The 17,539-nt window shown below is 46.3% G+C and overlaps 1 protein-coding gene and 1 pseudogene across 1 annotated transcript in view; one reads left to right on the forward strand and one right to left on the reverse strand.

Moving 5' to 3' along the window:
* The window catches only part of CAMK2B (calcium/calmodulin dependent protein kinase II beta), a 222,599-nt gene that overhangs the window by 168,704 nt on the left and 36,356 nt on the right, over window positions 1-17,539 (forward strand). Inside the window, exons 13-15 of the mRNA XM_066639773.1 lie at window positions 539-613; window positions 13,242-13,282; window positions 13,731-13,802. Coding sequence (XP_066495870.1) covers window positions 539-613; window positions 13,242-13,282; window positions 13,731-13,802 — 188 coding nt within the window. The remainder of the gene's footprint in view (window positions 1-538; window positions 614-13,241; window positions 13,283-13,730; window positions 13,803-17,539) is intronic.
* Window positions 3,529-3,647, reverse strand: LOC136662577 (5S ribosomal RNA; annotated as a pseudogene).

Below are 17,539 nucleotides of genomic sequence, written 5' to 3' on the forward strand. Positions count from 1 at the left end.
AGAGCTGGTGTCAAAAGTGATGTTTTCACGGTGCTTGATGTCCATCAAGAAGATCTGGATGCCAACGGCAGCACTGGTGCCTGGTTCAAGAACACCTTGCTTTGGAGGCGGTTTGCAAACTCTTGCACACCCTCAAAGCCAATAGCAATCCTTACATGTTTTTACATACCTTGACACTCCTGTTTCACCTGATGGACACCCTTTAAGAGTGTCCTCTGCTAACAACAGACTCTTGATCCTATTGCATGGTTGTTCCCTGACCTGGTACTGTGCAAGGTGGTGATTTGTGGAGGAGAGAGAGAGATGTTTAGGAATGACAGTTGACCATGGATTGTGTACAGATGAATGCACCAAGAGTCACGCCTCTTCATCTCAACTTTAACTCTAATCTTTTTCTGCTTCCTTTGTCTCCTTACTTCCCCCTTCTTGCTGTCCCTCTTTCTTTCTCACTCTCTTCTTCTTCTCTAACTCTTTCCCCATCCTCTTCCCCTACTTTGCTGTCCTTTATTTCTTTGTCTCCCCAACCTGGTTCTAACAGTGGGCAGGCAGACCACCGCTCCCGCCACAATGTCTACAGCAGCCTCCGGTGCCACCATGGGGTTGGTGGAGCAAGGTAGACGTGTGCCGAAGAGACCCTCTTCACGTCCCGTCCCCCCGTCTCACTTTGAAATCTGAGTGCATGAAGTGTCATTCCTCACCTCCCACTTCATGACACCCTGTTTCTTAAGACACCAGGGCTTACCCCTTTTTCAACCACCAGCAAACACAGACCCATGGTGGTCATTCCAGCTCGTCCCGTCGAGTTTTGCTTGGAAACAGTGACATCGAAAAGGTCCCAGGAGAACAAGCAGCAAGGGCTTCGTTTGATTGAGATTGGCTGTGGCTCAATGGTGGTGTTGCCTCAGTTCAGAGAGTCAAGCAGGGCTAACATTGCAGGCCGTTAGCAGAAGAGCAGATGTATGATTTGCCAGGGGGTGGGGTGGGGGAGTTTCCAGAGTGGCCACAAGAGTTTTGTAAATGTGCATTATGGGTACCACCTTCATAGACACCATCACATGCTGTCAGCAACTGCTGTGTTAATTATAGGTCGGCCCTTTGTATCCGCAGGGGTTCTGCTTCCAGAACCCTCATGGATGCTGAAATCCATGGATAATTGACTCCGCAATTTGGGCCCCTTAAACTTTCAAAGCTATACTCTAGTCACCTCCAGAAGTTGTTCTGAGTCCCGCAGAGGCCGTGCACAGAAGTTGCGCTTCCCTGGCCCTCAGAATGCCTTTTAAAGGCATATAAACACCACATCAGGTTTCCGTTAGAAACCAGACGCAGTTTTTGTCTGATATGGGTGTTCTGAGGCCCGCAGAGGCTGTGGGCAGATGTGCAACCTCTGCAGGACTCGCTCCCATCACTTTTGGAGGGTCCAGGTGGGCCCTCCCCTGCAGGTTTGGAACCCATAGGTTATGAAATCCGTGGGTACCAACTCCGCGGATAATGAGGACTACCTGTATTTACTTAGTGCCAGCACTGACCCAGGCATAGAGCAGCATCCCGAGGCAGGGTAAAAATATGACAGTCTTAACACTGCAATCAGAAGTAAGCCCCATTGTAGTCAGTGAGGCTTGCTCCCAGGAAAGCATGTCTAGGATTGCAGTCTCCATGAGGAAGAGGAAGCCTGCCAGAGGCATCCACCTCCCACTTGATACTTTGTTTTCCTGCACATTCCACCCCTCTCCACCTCAGATGCAGACTGTGGGGTGTCCCTGAGAGAGGCCTCCCAAGAGGTCACTGCATCATTGCAAAGGCTTTCGGGGGGGGGGGGCTGCTCCCTGCTTGCTTTCCAAAGAGAGGCTGCCAGGAAAAGTGGAGGACCGCATGTGATCTTTTTGATCTACCCATTTTTGAACAGCGGCTCGAACAGCCACATGCAACTTCTAAATATGGCAGCCCTTCCACCCACCACCAAACAAAAGGCTGGTCCAGTCCTGAAAATTCTGTGATGACCCAGGTGTCTCTAGGGCAACTGTTTTATTTCATAGGAGAGGTGGCAGCCAGGTGGAAAGTGGCATGTTGAATGTACAAAGCCGCTCCCTTCTGAGTCAGACCACTGTTCCATCTAACTCAGTATTGGAGACAATGACTGGTAGCTCGCAGGATATGAATTCTGGGACCTTCTGCATGCAAAGCAAAGTATTCTGCTGCAGAAGTGTACCCCCCCCCCCGTGTGATTCTGTCGCACGTTTTATGTCCTGGTCCATACTGATCCTAAGCAATTCTGAGTGCTCAAGGAGCATCAAGCTGTGTTTTGAATTTGACCAGCTCTGTTTGTTGAATGCAGTCACTTTGGGTCACGCAGAGGACACATTAGAGAGAGTTGCACATGATTTCTTGGATGGCAAGAGATGAAATGCTGCCCCAGGGGCCTTTATGATGATGCAGACACCTCTGGGACGACCTTTCATGTTCTGGTGGTTTACCACCTGCTTGGTTCCTCAGCTTGGGCTGTGTACTGACAGTCCTCCTCCCCTAGCTCAACTCCATTAGGAGTGGGGGGGTGGTAAAAGGGTGATGAAATCAGATGTGGAGCACAGACCCTTCCCCCTGCCCAGGGATTGGAACTTAGTTGTCAGAACTGACACATCACTAGTAGCATTGAGTCCCACAGACACACATCACCAGCATATTTTTTTGTGGTGGCGCTTATCCAAACGAAGGCAGATTGTCCTTAATTCTTTTTCCACTGATTCCGGAACACTAAGGACTTTGCTACCAAGTAGATCACACTTATTGGAGCATATATGCTATACATATACAGTATATATGTAAAGTATGTATGGATACATGCACAGGTTATAGGGATACATATGTAATACATATGTAATTCACTTACTCTCTTCCAAGGTCCTCCGTTTGTGGTCTGGGCATCTGCGGATGCTCAAATCCGCTGATGTAGAGACTGCAGTTAAGGAGCGCCCACTATATTCTCCTTCCAGCTAGACCCTTCCACACTACATCCTATAATATTCTTGTAGTGTGCAGTTGTAGTTTTCGGTGCCATAAAGGTGCATGCTTCTATGTGCCATTGCAAATTAAATCTCTGTTTCACCATTTTACTTTTTTCCGCTTCTCTGTTTGTACTTCAGGAAGATAGAGACGTACCTTTTTCCCTAGTGAGAATGGACACTGCTTCAAGTCTTGCCCCTTGGGGCATTGTCCATTGCTCAGAAGGTAGTGCCCTTTCTGACCAGGTCTATTGATCACTTCCTGTAGAAAGCTGCACACCAGCCACATCCTCTCTGGGTGAACTTGAGCCACCTGATGTTGTGCCCTAAAATGAGCATGTTTTGGTTGGCAACCTTCAGTCTCGAAAGACTATGGCATAAGCCTACAGCACCCGGTATTCCCAGGCGGTCTCCCATCCAAGTACTAACCGGGCCTGACCCTGCTTAACTTCCAAGATCAGACAAGATTGGGAGATAATGTTCAGTATAGGGAGATGGTTGGCAACCTTCAGTCTCGAAAGACTATGGTATAAGCCTACAGCACCCGGTATTCCCAGGCGGTCTCCCATCCAAGTACTAACCGGGCCTGACCCTGCTTAGCTTCCAAGATCAGATGAGATTGGGCATGTGCAGGGTAACAATGAGAAATGCTTTTGAACCTCATTTGAAAAATGAGCATGTTTTAAACCTCTGCAATAAGATCAATAATTATCTGTGTGGTTTCAAGAGCTCTCTTTAGACATGACTGCCTGGGAGAGAGCAAACACGTGGAGTGTGGGGGAGTAAGAGCCCACTGGCTATAACTACACTTGTGCAATGATGTGCTGCTTTGCCATACCCTGGAGCACCTCTGTTTTTGGTGTTTTTCCATGGACACGAGGCATTTTCCCCATGTTTTGAATTTCTGATCCTTCCCACTGTTCAGCATGGCCTTCCTCCGGCAAGCATTGAATACACAGACACTCAGGGATGTGGCCAGGGAGGGCATCAATGATCTGGCTGACTTTGTGCTCTTCTTCCCACACCACGCATCTACTCCACTTTGCTTCTGAAGAGGGCTAACATCTGTTCCAAATACACTTTGGGATAGTTGTGATTTTTTTTTTTTTGCTTGTTTATACAGGCCAGACTACATAGTATATTAAGCACCTGCTTGGAGCCGATGTGCTTGTTCTTTATTACCAGAATAGCAACCGCAGGTATCCCAATCCAGCATGGAGGGGCTTATCCCTTTGCCCTTCCCCAGTGTAACCTGATTCTGGATCACACACACCTAGCTTCTTCTTGCCCCAGGAGCAGTGCTTGTGTTGCCACAAGCAAGAGCTTCCCCATCAGTCAGTAATAACTATGGGTGAGGAATGATTCCTCAATCCATGGCAGGGTCACTGGGTCAACCATGCTGCAGTCCTAAACTGGATTCCTCCCCCCCACCCAAGGCTGCTATTTAGAAAAGACACAACAAGCACGTCAACTCCAAACGTGCTTAACACAACATGTGGTTTTGCCCTAAGGCAACTGTCAGTCCTGACCTCAGATCTGGAGGTCACTGGGAAGTTCCCATTGATGTAAATATGTCTGGGCTTATTCATCTAACCCAGTGTTTCTCAACATTTGCCCTCCAGTGTACCACTTCCCATGGCCCACCAGTTCAAAGTACCACTGGAAGTAACTGGCGATGACATCACTGTCAGTTACTTTTGGGTTGGGAGACCAGCTATGACATGACAAACACCAGTAAGAGGCTCAGGGTGGACAGGAGGGCTTTTTCGAGCATGGAAAAGCATGCTTTGGATCTGTCCGCTGAGATCTGTCCACTGAACGGAGCCTCCTACCGCTGTTTGTTGTGTCACGTTCTTGGTCTCACTGTCAGGAGGCAGGTGTCCGGGGGTCCTGTGGGTACCACCAGACACCACCTTAAGTACCACTAGTGGTACCCGTACCTCTGGTTGAGAAACACTAATCTAACCAGATGTTCCGCACCTTTCTTTAGGTCCTCCTTAATGGTAGTTCTGACATTCATCCAGAGGCTTCAGTTGTATAGTAGTAGTAAGGTTATAATAGCAAGTTGTAGCACAGTGTAGTTGTGCGGATGGATAAAATAAGGACTGTGAAGCACACGTATAATGAAGACGCAACATATGTGTCTATTACAAATAAATAATCGGAGAAATCCACCTGAAGACTTGATGCAGCTAAAGCTCCAGGAAATGAGGGCTGACGTGCCACCAAGAGAGGGTCTAGGGGTGGGCATATCCCTCCGCCCCATATCCGATCAACACGGACATCTCTTGGCCATGCAGACCGGGGGGCCCCCTTTTTCATGCCAAGGTTTCTCTTCCGTGGATGTGAGCTCTTTGCTTGTCTTAGCCATTGCCCTGTCTGCGTGGTGAACTGTGCATGAGTTTGCGTCGCTCAGGTGTGCATGCTCTGGGCCCTTGCCCGGTTTTTTTTTTGGGGGGGGGGATCTGCTTTGAAGCTGGACAAAGGCTTCTGCTTATGTCTGTGCTGATGTTGGTCTGCATGTGGAAAAGAAGTAATTTGCATGGCAGTGGTGGCGTGACCTGTCTGAGCAGTCCAGCCGGTGTTGATGCCACTCTGAGAGCAGTCGTTAGGATGTCGCCATGTGCAAAAGGAAACGAAGAGGGCAGACGAGGCAGTCGTGGTAAACGCAGTGTGTATCTCTCGCTGCTTTGAAACGTTAGAGAAACTGACTCCACTGCTGTGTGTCTTGCAATGACCTGAACAATTCTGCTTTTGAAAGTTTTACCAGAATTCTGGGGGAGAGATTTTGTCCGAGAAAATTTATGAAGTAGCGAAGAGGAGCTGGCAGATAAGCAGGCAGAAAGATCTCACTCTGTCTAACCTGACTATCAGGGGGCTAAGCCAGTGGTTCTCAAACTCTCTCTGGGAGAGTTTGAGAGCCAGTAAGTCTTTGCAGGGGCGGGGGGGGAGGCAGGGGCGTGATCCCCAGGATTGCGCCGCTCAGGGGGCTGCAGGGGCATGGGTGCACTTACCCAAGCCTCCTGCAGCCTCCCTGGGGTGTGGGGAGCCCAGCGCGACTTCTGGCAGGGCTCCCCACAGCAGGGAAAGTGGATACGGAGCGATTGTGCCCCGCCCCTGAGTGGTGCGATCCTAGGGATCGCGCCACTGCCTTCCCCCGCCTCTAGGCTGTCCCCGCCCCTTAAGGGGGCAGAGACCAGGGCCCTCAGGCTGGAGCGTCGTGACGCCCCAGTTTGAATAGCACTGGGCTAAGCAATGGTTATAGGTGTAAAAGGGCACAGAAGAATCTACTAAGGGTGCAATCCTAGAAGGCAGTTCGGCCGACGCAAGTCTCTTGTGCCGGCTTGGGAGTGTTGCAAAAGTGCCGTAAAGTACTTCTACGCCACTGTTCTGGGAGATAGGCCAGTGTGCGCCGGCCTTCCCGCAATGCCACGGACCCTAGGGGTGAGGTGAGTTGCGTCAGCTGAGCTCGGCCAACGTGGGGGTCTGGGGGGGCAAAGGGAGGGCAGGGAGGAGGCAGGAGGGAGGTATTTTGGGGTGGGGGAGAGCAGGTAGTGTGTGTACCTCGGGGCAGGCGGGGAGCAGGAGGTGGGGCCCAGGATCCAGCATAATCCTGACCCTGTTCCCAGGTGGTTCAGGGCAGTCCTGGGCAGTCTCGTCAGGTGGTCCAGGTGGTCAGGTGCAACACGGTGTAAGCAGAAACATTTCCTCTTGCCTTGGCCTGCACCAATTTTGGCCCCAAACATATTCTGGCAGCAGCGCAGGTCCACTGGCCTGCCTGTTTCCAATGTAAGTAAGGATTGCACTCTAAAAGTCTGAGTGATAAAGGCACTAGTGTAAGCTAAAAACCAGTTATTTATGTATATGAAAATGTGCACACTTTATTTGCCTGAGCAGAGTTTTGAAAAATAGTAGCAGTAGGTCACAGTGACAGAATATGTCAGTGACACCATTGGAATTCTAGCCCATTGCCAGCCTATTTGAGCTCTTGCACACTTTCTCCACTCTGCTAAAGGAGCCATAGGACTCCTACAAACTCCTGGCAGAACTTGATTTAATGTGGCAACTGGCAAATCGGAGAATGCTTCCCAAAATTGGCACTTGGTCCCACAGTTACGAGCTGCCATGGGAAATCATGCAAGATAATAATTAAGAACTGCATAAATCAATACAGGCCCAACAGTACCAGTGGATTTTATCATAGTAGGGACGTGTGTCTGGATATTCTTTTTTTTTCTTTCTTTCTTTCCCCCCTTTATTAAGACAACCATAATGTTGGCAACCTTCAGTCTCAAAAGACTATGGTATTGTGCTCTGAATGGTGGTTCTGGAACAGCGTCTAGTGTGGCTGAAAAGGCCAATTCGGAAGTGACAATCCCTTCCACACTGGGAGCAAGTGCAGTCTGTCCCTGGTCTGTCTCCCTGGCTATGGGCCATGTAGATATTCATGGTGGCCTCTGAGGTTTCACTTGACCAAAGTTTTGAGTGAATGGTTTATTTAGCTAAAGCTCTCGGCCTTTTTAAGACTTCCTTTGTAAGATTTATTACTGGGAAGTGCAATCCATCTATTCCACATTTCTATCATTTCTGATATTCAACATGGATCCTGAAACAATCACTTAAAAATGCAAACTTAAAGAAAAAGATCAGCATCACAGTGAAGGTAGAAACATCACATCACAAGATAGAAACAGTAGCTGAGATACTTTAAAATTGGTGCTAACCAAGAATCCAGCCACAATCAGCCCAAAGAACCATGTTTGAGCCATACGTTGTCAAAGATGGAACCACATGGGCTATCAAGCATAAGAGATACCTCAATTGCGCACTTCACAAACTTGAAAATGCTTTTGCAAGAAATGGCTTCCAAATAGACTCATATATATCCAGTCATAAATTGGTGTTGATATACCATTCACTCAAAAGTTGATACGTTCAATAATCCATCCATCCATTGCAAAATGCAAAAGGCTTTTTTCCTTCCAGTTCTGCAATACATCCTTTTAGCCATTGTAAGGGCACAGAGAGTCCATTTCCTTTGACTCGTAGGCAGTCTCTAAGTAACAGGTAGATAATTAAGAATAACTTATGTCACTAAATATCAAGGAACAATATTTATAATATTAATTACATCTCCCGCAAACCCAGTTATTACAGAACATTACTGTAATGCAAAGCTCTCAAGAATGACTAGATCCTGTGACTAATTCAATTCCCTGAGTAGAAATGGGTTTAGAAATGGGTTGTGTCAGAATGCCAGATGCAAGCGAGGGCGCCAGGATACAGGTATCTAGCTGTCTTGCGTACTCCTTGAAGCATTTGTGGGCCACTGTGAGATACAGGAGGCTGGACTAGACGGACCTATGGCCTGATCCAGCGGGGCTGTTCTTATGTCTTATCTTATGAGTAATTTACAGCACAGTCCTATGCGCGTCAACTCAGAAGTATGTTTCATGAAGTTCAATGGGACCCACTCCCAAGTAAAGGTGTACTAGATCACAGCGTTAGATAGTCCATTTCACCCATTTCTAAAATACTCTCCCAGTTCTTTGATTACCACACACACTTCAATATCTTTATTGGCATATTTAAAATTGGAGAGAATAAATAACATAATAAATAGAACAGCTTTAAAGATGTTTTCGAACTTTGGCCCTTAGAGACTACCGCTAAAAATTCCGCCACCAAGTTGGTAATAGGAGGGGAATAATCAAGTCAAGTCAACCTTTATTAGGCATAAACATTTGGTAGGTGAAGACTCTGTACGGAAACTGTAGAGAGAATATAAACCTAAGTAGGGTAAAATAGTTCACAGGACGGCCAAGAGAAGGGGACAAACCAAAAAAGAGAGGCAGGCAGGTCGGATTTAAGCTAGACAGTAAAATTGCGTACTCTTGCTCCCAAAGTTTGAGTTTAATGAGATGATGTGCTTTTTGAAGGTCCATGTCAGTTAAGAGTTCAGGAGAAAGATCTAAGGAAGATAGTTTGGCATCTCTTTGATTACCATAAATGCATTACCTCATGCATATTTTGTTTAAATTACATTTTCCCGTTGCAAATATTTGCCGTGGGGCAGAATTTCAATTACACTGCAAAAACTGGTCTGAGTACTTAGCGGGGTGCTAGAACGAGGCCAGTGGGAAGGAATGGCACTCTTTCTAGTGGTGTTGAATGGGTTCAACTGCTTTACACGTTGTCCCTATGTGCTAATGAGCACCTAATAATAATAGAGATGGGAGAAAACTGTTTTATTTTTTCATGGACTTTGGTGTTTTCCAAAGTTAGAAGAGCAGAAAGCAGTGTTACGTGTTTTTATTCAAAATCTGCATTAAAATTCTAAATTAAAATTGCTTCAAAAGCATACTAGGTAGGTGATACAGGTCAGGGGTGTCAAACTCATTTCATACAGTGGACCAAATAGCAATCATGATGCCTGGTGAGGGCCAGAAGTAATGCCGTAAAGCAGGAAGTGATGTCAAGAAAGCATTTTGTGACTAGAAAGAAGCCCTTTGTTCTCACTTAGAAACTTATTCACTGCAGATTACGGAAGAGAAAACATGCAAATCTTGAACCTATTTTCAAGATAGGGCAGAGCTCAATTATCATGTGGACTACTCTTTAGCAGTGACACTTCAGCCCAGCTCAGCGACTGAGAGCACCTGATGGTGGTGCTGAGAGAGTCAGATAAAGAATTTCCAAGGGCAGCATTTGGCTCCCCGGCCTTATGTTTGACACCCCTGATATAGGTAGTATAGTGTCAGCAGATGCAGCCGCAGTCATTATAAATCCATCCCCATTAAATAATAAATAAAAACCAAATAAAATGGGATTTTTTTTTAGCAGATTTTGGATTTTTGTTTTTTTTACAAGTGCAGGGAGCGGTGTTTTTATTTTGTTAAAATGGTTTTCTCCCACCTCTAGGATTTGGTGTTCGAATTATATCTATAGCATTGCAATATCCATCTGGCCCGGTTAGTACAATTGCTGTACTATGACAAGTGTGATACAGGCAGACAGCAGAGCTTTTATTTGCCATAAGAGCCTTGCGCTGCAATCCTGTGCATGCCTGCTCAGAAGTAAGCACCATTTCTTTCAGTGGGACTTACTCCCAGGTAAGTGTGTATTGGATTGCGGCCTTCACGTGGAGCCCCCAGGGTTGCCCAGAAGACAGCCGGACGCTGTCTGCTTTGGTTTCGTTTTCTAAGTGAAATTTGTGGGTCCCAAATCATAGATGTAGAAGAGGGACCAAAGGGAAGTGGTTGTGATGTGAACAGTATATGCAATAAAGAGAATTTGTTTGGGGGGGGGGGTCACTTGAACTATGAAGTGCCATCTTCTTGGGTCTGTTTTCTGACTGCCTCAACCTCACCAGGCTACCATCCTTCCATAGTGTGGCGATTGTGTGGGTCATTTCCCTTCTCCTTTGTAGTGCTGCTTTTGTGGTGGTGCCGCCGCCGCCTGCTGCTTGCCTTCCCTTCGGTGTCCGATCGGGGCCTCCACTCTCGAGGCCTTAATTCCCGTCTCAACACTGTTCTCTTTTTTTTTCCCCTCCCCCTCCCCTTTTCTTCTCTCTTCCTCCCCATCCCTCTTCCACTGATCCTTCTTCTCACCTGCCTGTCTCTCTCGCCTTTCCTCTTCTGTAAATTTCTGTAAGGTAAGCAGACTTTTTGTTGGGTTCCGCCCTTAATAACTACCTGTGCTGATTGGATTTGATGTGGGGATAAAGGTATTTCACAGGGTGCAGGGCTAGAAAAACACGGAGCCTTCTTGTTCTACAGACAGTCATCCTGATGCCACTATCTCTCCACCGAGCCATCGTGTCAGGGCTGATAACTGGCTGTGATTTGGAGGCAATGTATACATATTGGATAAATGGATCAGTCGTTACTGGTTCCTGCCACCCACAGCACCATATCTTGTTCTGCTACCTGGAGGCCTCCCGTATGGCTTTTACTGCTCCCCTCAATGTTGTTAACCCGATCTGGATGATGGGCACCCCTGTTTCCATTCATTTCAGTCCTAACCCTTATCACACTTGCCATAGCTCCCCACTCCAGTCTAGCCACACATTTCATTTCAGCCCCCTTCAGCCTGCCATATTGTTCTTGGGTCTCTCCTCAGCCGAAAATAAAATAAATAAAAATAATAATAAATAAATAAATTTAAGGAAAGAAAAAAAGACAATTCTGAAACAATGCTACCATTGCGTAATCTTATCTGACTGTTGTGTCACTTAACACTGTCCTAACCTGACGTAGACAGTGGGTGGATAACTAGACACTGGTTATTCAAAGGTTTTCAATACTGCTGAGCCAATTGGATGGAAAAGTTTGTATTGTGCTGTTTTGGTTTTGAATTCAAACTGCAAGACATGTCATGTGAGAGAGAGAGACAGAGAGAGAGGACTCCCATTACGATTAGGCATAAAGTACTCACAAACTGGGGAGATAAAGGAAGGAGAATGAGGGTAGGTGCATAGACACCTTCTCAGATATCTGAGAAAATACATAGGTGTGGAACCAGATAGAGCAGCTCTCAGAAGTGGCAGAATAGACAGAAAGTGCTTAGAAATCAGCCAGTATACATCTAAGAGCGGAATCCTATGCATGTCTTCTGAGAAGTAAGTTCTATTGAGTTTCATGGACTTAATCCTTACACTTACTCCTAGGTAAGAGTGCATAGCAGTGGTTCCCCAACTGTGAGCAGTGACTCCCCTGGGAGCAGCGGAAATCAGCCAGGGGAGCCGCAGAATCCTCTCAGAAACACCGCCACCCTATACAATATATAGGATTGTAGGCCTAATGGGGAGTCACTGCCAATGACCCAGTAGAGTAGGGGTGTCCAAAGTTTTTGGCAGGAGGGCCGCATCATCTCTCTGACACTGTGTCGGGGGCCGGGGAAAAAAAAAGAATTAATTTACATTTAAAATTTGAATAAATTTACATAAGTTTACATAAATGAATATATTAAAGATGCATATGAATGAATGAAGGTCTTGCCATAGCTCAAGGCCTATAAAAGGCCTTGTGCAAAGCAAGGCTGGCCTTTCCTTTGCTGCTGCTACTGTATCACAGACGTGAAACAACAAGCCGTGGAGAGAGGCCTCATCCCACAGCTCACACAAGAGGTCAAACAGTTGTCCTCATGCTGAGAGCAGCTGCGTCAGGCCAGTGTGGGCTCCAACAAATCTCCGGAGGGCCAGAGGCTCATTGGAGACAGGGGGCTCCCCGAGGGCCGCATTGAGAGGCCTCAAGGGCCACAAGTGGCCCCAGGGCCGGGGTTTGGGCACCCCTGCAGTAGAGCAAGGAAGCCACCAGTCAAAAAAGTTTGGGAACCACTGCTGTATCAGATTGCAGCCTTAATCTCTCTTCTTGTGAATGAAGAATGGCGTCTGGAGACAGCTTGAGGGCACGCTTGTACTGCAACTCTTTTTTTTCTTAGGCACGTCTAGTTCAAAAAAGAGAAACGTTAGCTAGTGACCGTTTCTAAGGATGCTTGCCTGTCAAGGGAGAGTGGAACTGGCCTATTGGATGAAGAAGAAATGATGTGTGCCAGTGTTCGAGGGATTCAGTATTCTCACTGAACAATGTCAGCCCAGATTTCTGTGGGGTTGATCACCAGCCTGGATCTCCCTGTTATGGGCAATTGGGGGGGAGGGGGGAGGCAGAAATATCAAAAATACTTTTGCGTGGATAGTGTGCATTAAAAGATGTCATCTCTGAGCTGAGCGGAGGATCGAGCTTCGAGAAGGATGCTGCCCCACTTTTGAATCCCATTTTGCTAAGCCGAACACTGTGTCCTGCGGAGGTTCTGTCTTTGTTGTGCTTGCACACGGTTTGGAGACACCACAGTGCATCCGGGCCAAGGGCGGTTTGGGGCAGAGTGTGTGGGGGGGGGGGGGAGAAATGATTGACATTTCCACAAAGGGAATCTGCCACTTTGATCAAGAAGTATTGCAGGGGCGCCCCCCCTCCACTGACTCCCTCTCCCTGCATTTGAGAAGCTGCCTGTTTAATACTTGGCCAACTCTACCTCCACTTCTGGCTTTGGAATATGTTGGGGCTTTGCTTGCACTCACAGAGCCTGGGATTTTACCCCTTGTTCTCCTTTTAGCCCTTTGATGAGGAAACAGCATCAATGCAATTTGTTTGTTTGTGTGTTTTTGGCTCTTTGGGCAGCATAAATTAAAGTCTCAGGACATTGTGGGAGTTTCCACTAAAATCTCCTCTTTCCCTCCCTATGCAGCAGCTAAGAGTTTACTGAACAAGAAAGCTGACGGCGGGAAGGTAAGTATCCACCTGGGGGTTTGCCTATGAGTCCATCTGGGGGAAGAGTTGGGGACAATTGTGGCTTTTAAATTTTCAAGAGCAGAAATCGTTTTATTTGCACAGAGGCCTTGCCTGCCCAAATCCATAACCCAAAACAAACAGATCAGAATGGTCCCATGTAGTCTTTATGGCTTGGGCTGTTCTGCTTTGCCACCTGCTGGTAATACCTTCTGCATTTGCAACATTTTGTTGACCAAAGGCTCCTTATCCTCTGGCGATCAGAGCTTAATTTGCACACAACTGCCTCTAAAAGTATGAGGTGTTGCACCTGTCGCAGTGGGTGACGCGATGCAAATGTGGGTGACTTGCATTGACAGTGTTTTGGTTCGGTTCCCTTTCCGAAGCATCTCTTTTTCTCTGTGTGTGTGTGTGTGTGTGTGTGTGTGTGTGTGTTTCTTTCCTGCAGCCTCAAACAAACAGCACCAAAGGAAGTACCGGAGTCACCAGCCCGAAAGGGACTCTCCCTCCAGCCACGCTGGTAAGGCTCTTTTCAATACAATCCTTGCAGTGAGCAGTTGTGGGAACGTTGTAGTTGGCCTGTAGTGACGTGCTTATAACTTGAGGTTTCCAGGTGGTGGTGGTGGTGGTGATGAATGACATCTACTCTGTTTCTCCTGGCTCCGATGTGTGTGATGTTTCAGTGATGCTGTACTATGCCATTCTTGCAAGAATGACGTGTTGGGCATCTCTCCCACTTTCTCTTGCTCTCCCCGTAGATTCTTCCTAAATGAAGAATTCTCTTATGAAAGTAGAACCGTGATGCTGGTGCAATGGAACTCACCGCCACACAGTCCTGTCTAATGTTAAAAGGTCTCTTATTGTCTGCAGTGTAATCTGGGAGCGATCTTTTGTCCCAGGGGAATCTGGGATCACTGCCACTTCCCAAATTCTTACGACGTTATAATATGTTGCACTGAGACAAGCCAATTCTAACAGGAGGTTCTTGGCCTGCTTGAAATCAGGTGGACAAATGGGCAAAAGGGTTAACTTTTAGTTATCTTTTAGTTAAAGGGTTAACTTTGTAGTCATCCCAAACTACAGAAAGGGAATCTTGTGTTTCCTTTGCATCTCACCCACCAGTGAATTTTCACTGTGACTGTGGTTGTTAACTATAACTTTTCTAAAATCTGTTTCTTTGACACCCCCCCCCCTTCAATCTAAACTACACGAGTACCCTTCTCGGCCTCTAACTGTCAAGAACTGACCGAGAGCCTATCAAGTCATTGAATTGTTGGTTGGCGGTCATTGGAGTAGGTGAGCTTTCTCCACTAGGGCAAGAAGGCTCATTATAGAATCCACTGAAGACTCAAGCAAATATTTGAGTCAAGTAATATAAAACAAGTATTTTCTATGCCCTGATGTAGTTCTAGTGCTGTTGGCATTTAGAAACAATGGGGGGGAGGGAACTTTAGGCCCCTCAAGTTTGTCAGTGCATCTTAGTTGCACCAGATCTATTGTGAAAAGCACTGGAACCGATTCCATAAAGTTGAGACTGCGCCTGAAAGAATAATGGGTTCAGTTTAAGCTTTGTGAAAGGTTCCTCTTGCTATAGAGCAGCCATTTTCAACCACTGTGCCATGGCACACTGGTGTGCCACGAGTGGTCCTCAGGTGTGCCACAGGAATTTGGGGGAAGGTCATTTATTAATAGGGCCAATGGGAGATGTGAGCCCCCACTGGCAGCATGGTGTGCCTTGTCAATTGTCAAAAACCTGGTGGTGTGCCTTGACCATTTTAATGCCTTGTCAGTGTGCTGTGAGATGAAAAAGGTTGAAAATCACTGCTATAGAGACATATTTACTGCCAAAGGACCTCTGTAGTACACTGACTGTTTATGTCACAAGTTCTGGCATAGGGAGTAAGGTAGGTAGCTGTGACTTCTTTCAGATTTCTTACTTTTTGGCTCTTTAACCCGTTTCTGCCCAGCCCAGGTGTACACATTTGATTCCTGTTGTGTATATGCATCATTTGGCAGAAATGGCTTAAGCAAAGAGTTCCAGTGCAGACAGGAGAGCTGCTTTGCCTCTAAAGGACAGGCAGCACTTCTTAACAGGACCCATGATCTCTTTGTTTGTGAGGCACACGCCAAAGAAAGTGGCACAAAGTTTTTAAGGCCAAGGAAGGCTAGAAGCAAGAGCAGAGGATTTCCCTAGAGATCCACTATTTATAAGCGAGCTCTACTTTAATGAGATGTGCTGAATTGTGTAGCAACTGTAGGGGACAGGCTTAGGGGGGCTGCGAAGACAATTACCAATGTTGCTTTATAAGGGCAGAGAATTAGAATGTCTGCCCTGATAGATTGATAGCACAATTTTCCCAGGTTCTTGACCTTGCATCACACAGAGACCTGCTGAAGAGGAAAAGCAATTATCCACGCCTGTAATTCTGGATGTCGGTGTTTGCCTGAAACAGACATGAATATAGAGGAGGGAATTAGGATTGCTGTCCCGTTCTCTAGTTCTGCCTGAGCTTGTCCTGCTTGCTGTGTGGTTGTACACACACAAACCCATGAAAATTTACAGCAGGGGAACTCTGTTGGCTTGTTGAAGCAAAAACAACAAGAAGACTTGTAGCACCTTAAAAACTAATCTGTTTATTTCAGCATAAGCTTTCCTGAAACTGAATCTGTTTCATCAGGTGTGGACATTCCACAAAAGTTGATACTGAAATAAATTTATGAGTCTTCAGGGCACAAGACTCGCTTGTTTTTGCACCTGTGGTTGTTGCAAAACATTCTGACTGCTTGCTGGTGTCCGTGCCACACAGTTGATTTTGCACACATGGCAGAGGAGCATTTAGTCTTTCATAAATCCTTTCTAGGGGTGAGTTCACATGACCAAGGTTCCCAGAGTTCTGACCTCCCCCATGCATTGAAGGGGGAGTGGAATCAAGCTCCTGTTCACCTGTTCAGTTTTAAATTTATTTTAATCAGAGTACAAGAGAGGTTCCATCTCACTGCATCCATCAACATGCTTAATCACATTGCCATCTAATGGCTCTTGTGATAGCAGATAATTCTGTAACTTCAAAGATAGATGGGTCAGGGGGTGGCTGTCCTGAAACCCAGAGCTTAGCTCATAAGGAGCTCTTTAAAATGAATAGTTTGACTGTGTCACTGCTGAACATGTACGAAGTGCATTGTTCCATATTAAGATACAAAGCTGAAATAAACACTTTTCCCCCTTTGAAATGTGTTTCTATGAACCAAGCTCCACTTGGAAATGTAGTGAGCATGAGATTCATCAAAATAGCCCAGTTAAGCTATACCATGTTCAATACTGGGGGGGGGGGGGTGTCTTCAGGCACTGTGGGCTTTCTGATAGCCTCTTCTTTCAGGTAAGTGTAGCTTAGAATCAACTGATGCATGTCAAAATACTTTGTTAAAATGAGGTCACGGAAACAGAGAACTTGGTCCTTACATTAGTAAACAGAACAGAATTCCTATTTAACAGGCAAAAATGTGCAAAGATCCTTGTGTGGCTTTCAGTTTGTTTCAAAGGTGACAGCAACATAATCATGTTACTGATTATACATTTTCCATATTGCCTGCCTTTAAGTTAAATTTACATACATTTGGAAGTTCCTAGGAATACAGAGAGGCGTTGTATTAGAGCAGGGGTGTCAAACTCATTTCACACAGAGGGCCGAATAGCATTCATGATGCCTTCTGAGGGCCAGAAGTGATGTCATTAGGCAAGAAGTGATGTCATTAAACTGGTCATAACCAAAAATATGCACCACTTTTTCTCACTTAGGAACTCATTAGTTGCAAATGACAGAAGAGAAAACACACAAATCTTGATTATCTTTCAAGATATGGGAGAGCCCAATTTTCATGAGAGCTGCTCTTTCAGCAGTAACACCTCAGCACTGCTCAGCAGCTGAGAGCCTAAGGGTCAGATAAAAAGCTTCCGTGGGCCGCATCCGGCCCCCGGGCCTTATGTTTGACACCCCTGTATTAGAGCATACATTAATTGTGAGATCGGAGCAGTTCATATTTTGAACTGTCTTGCAAATGACCTGCCAGACATCTAGGTCAGAGTTTAGGAAACCTTTCAGAAAACTATCCAGAAGGTATTAAGCCACGTTGCAGACACTGGACCCGCTGGACACATCTCAACAGTCATTTGAGCCAACTCCAGGGCTTGTGTAATCCCTTGAGTAATCCTATTAAAGCAGCATTAAGATCAGTCCAGTGAAAATGTCACTGATGATT

This window comes from Tiliqua scincoides, chromosome 11 (genome assembly GCF_035046505.1).
Source record: "Tiliqua scincoides isolate rTilSci1 chromosome 11, rTilSci1.hap2, whole genome shotgun sequence".
Classification (NCBI taxonomy): Eukaryota; Metazoa; Chordata; class Lepidosauria; order Squamata; family Scincidae; genus Tiliqua; species Tiliqua scincoides.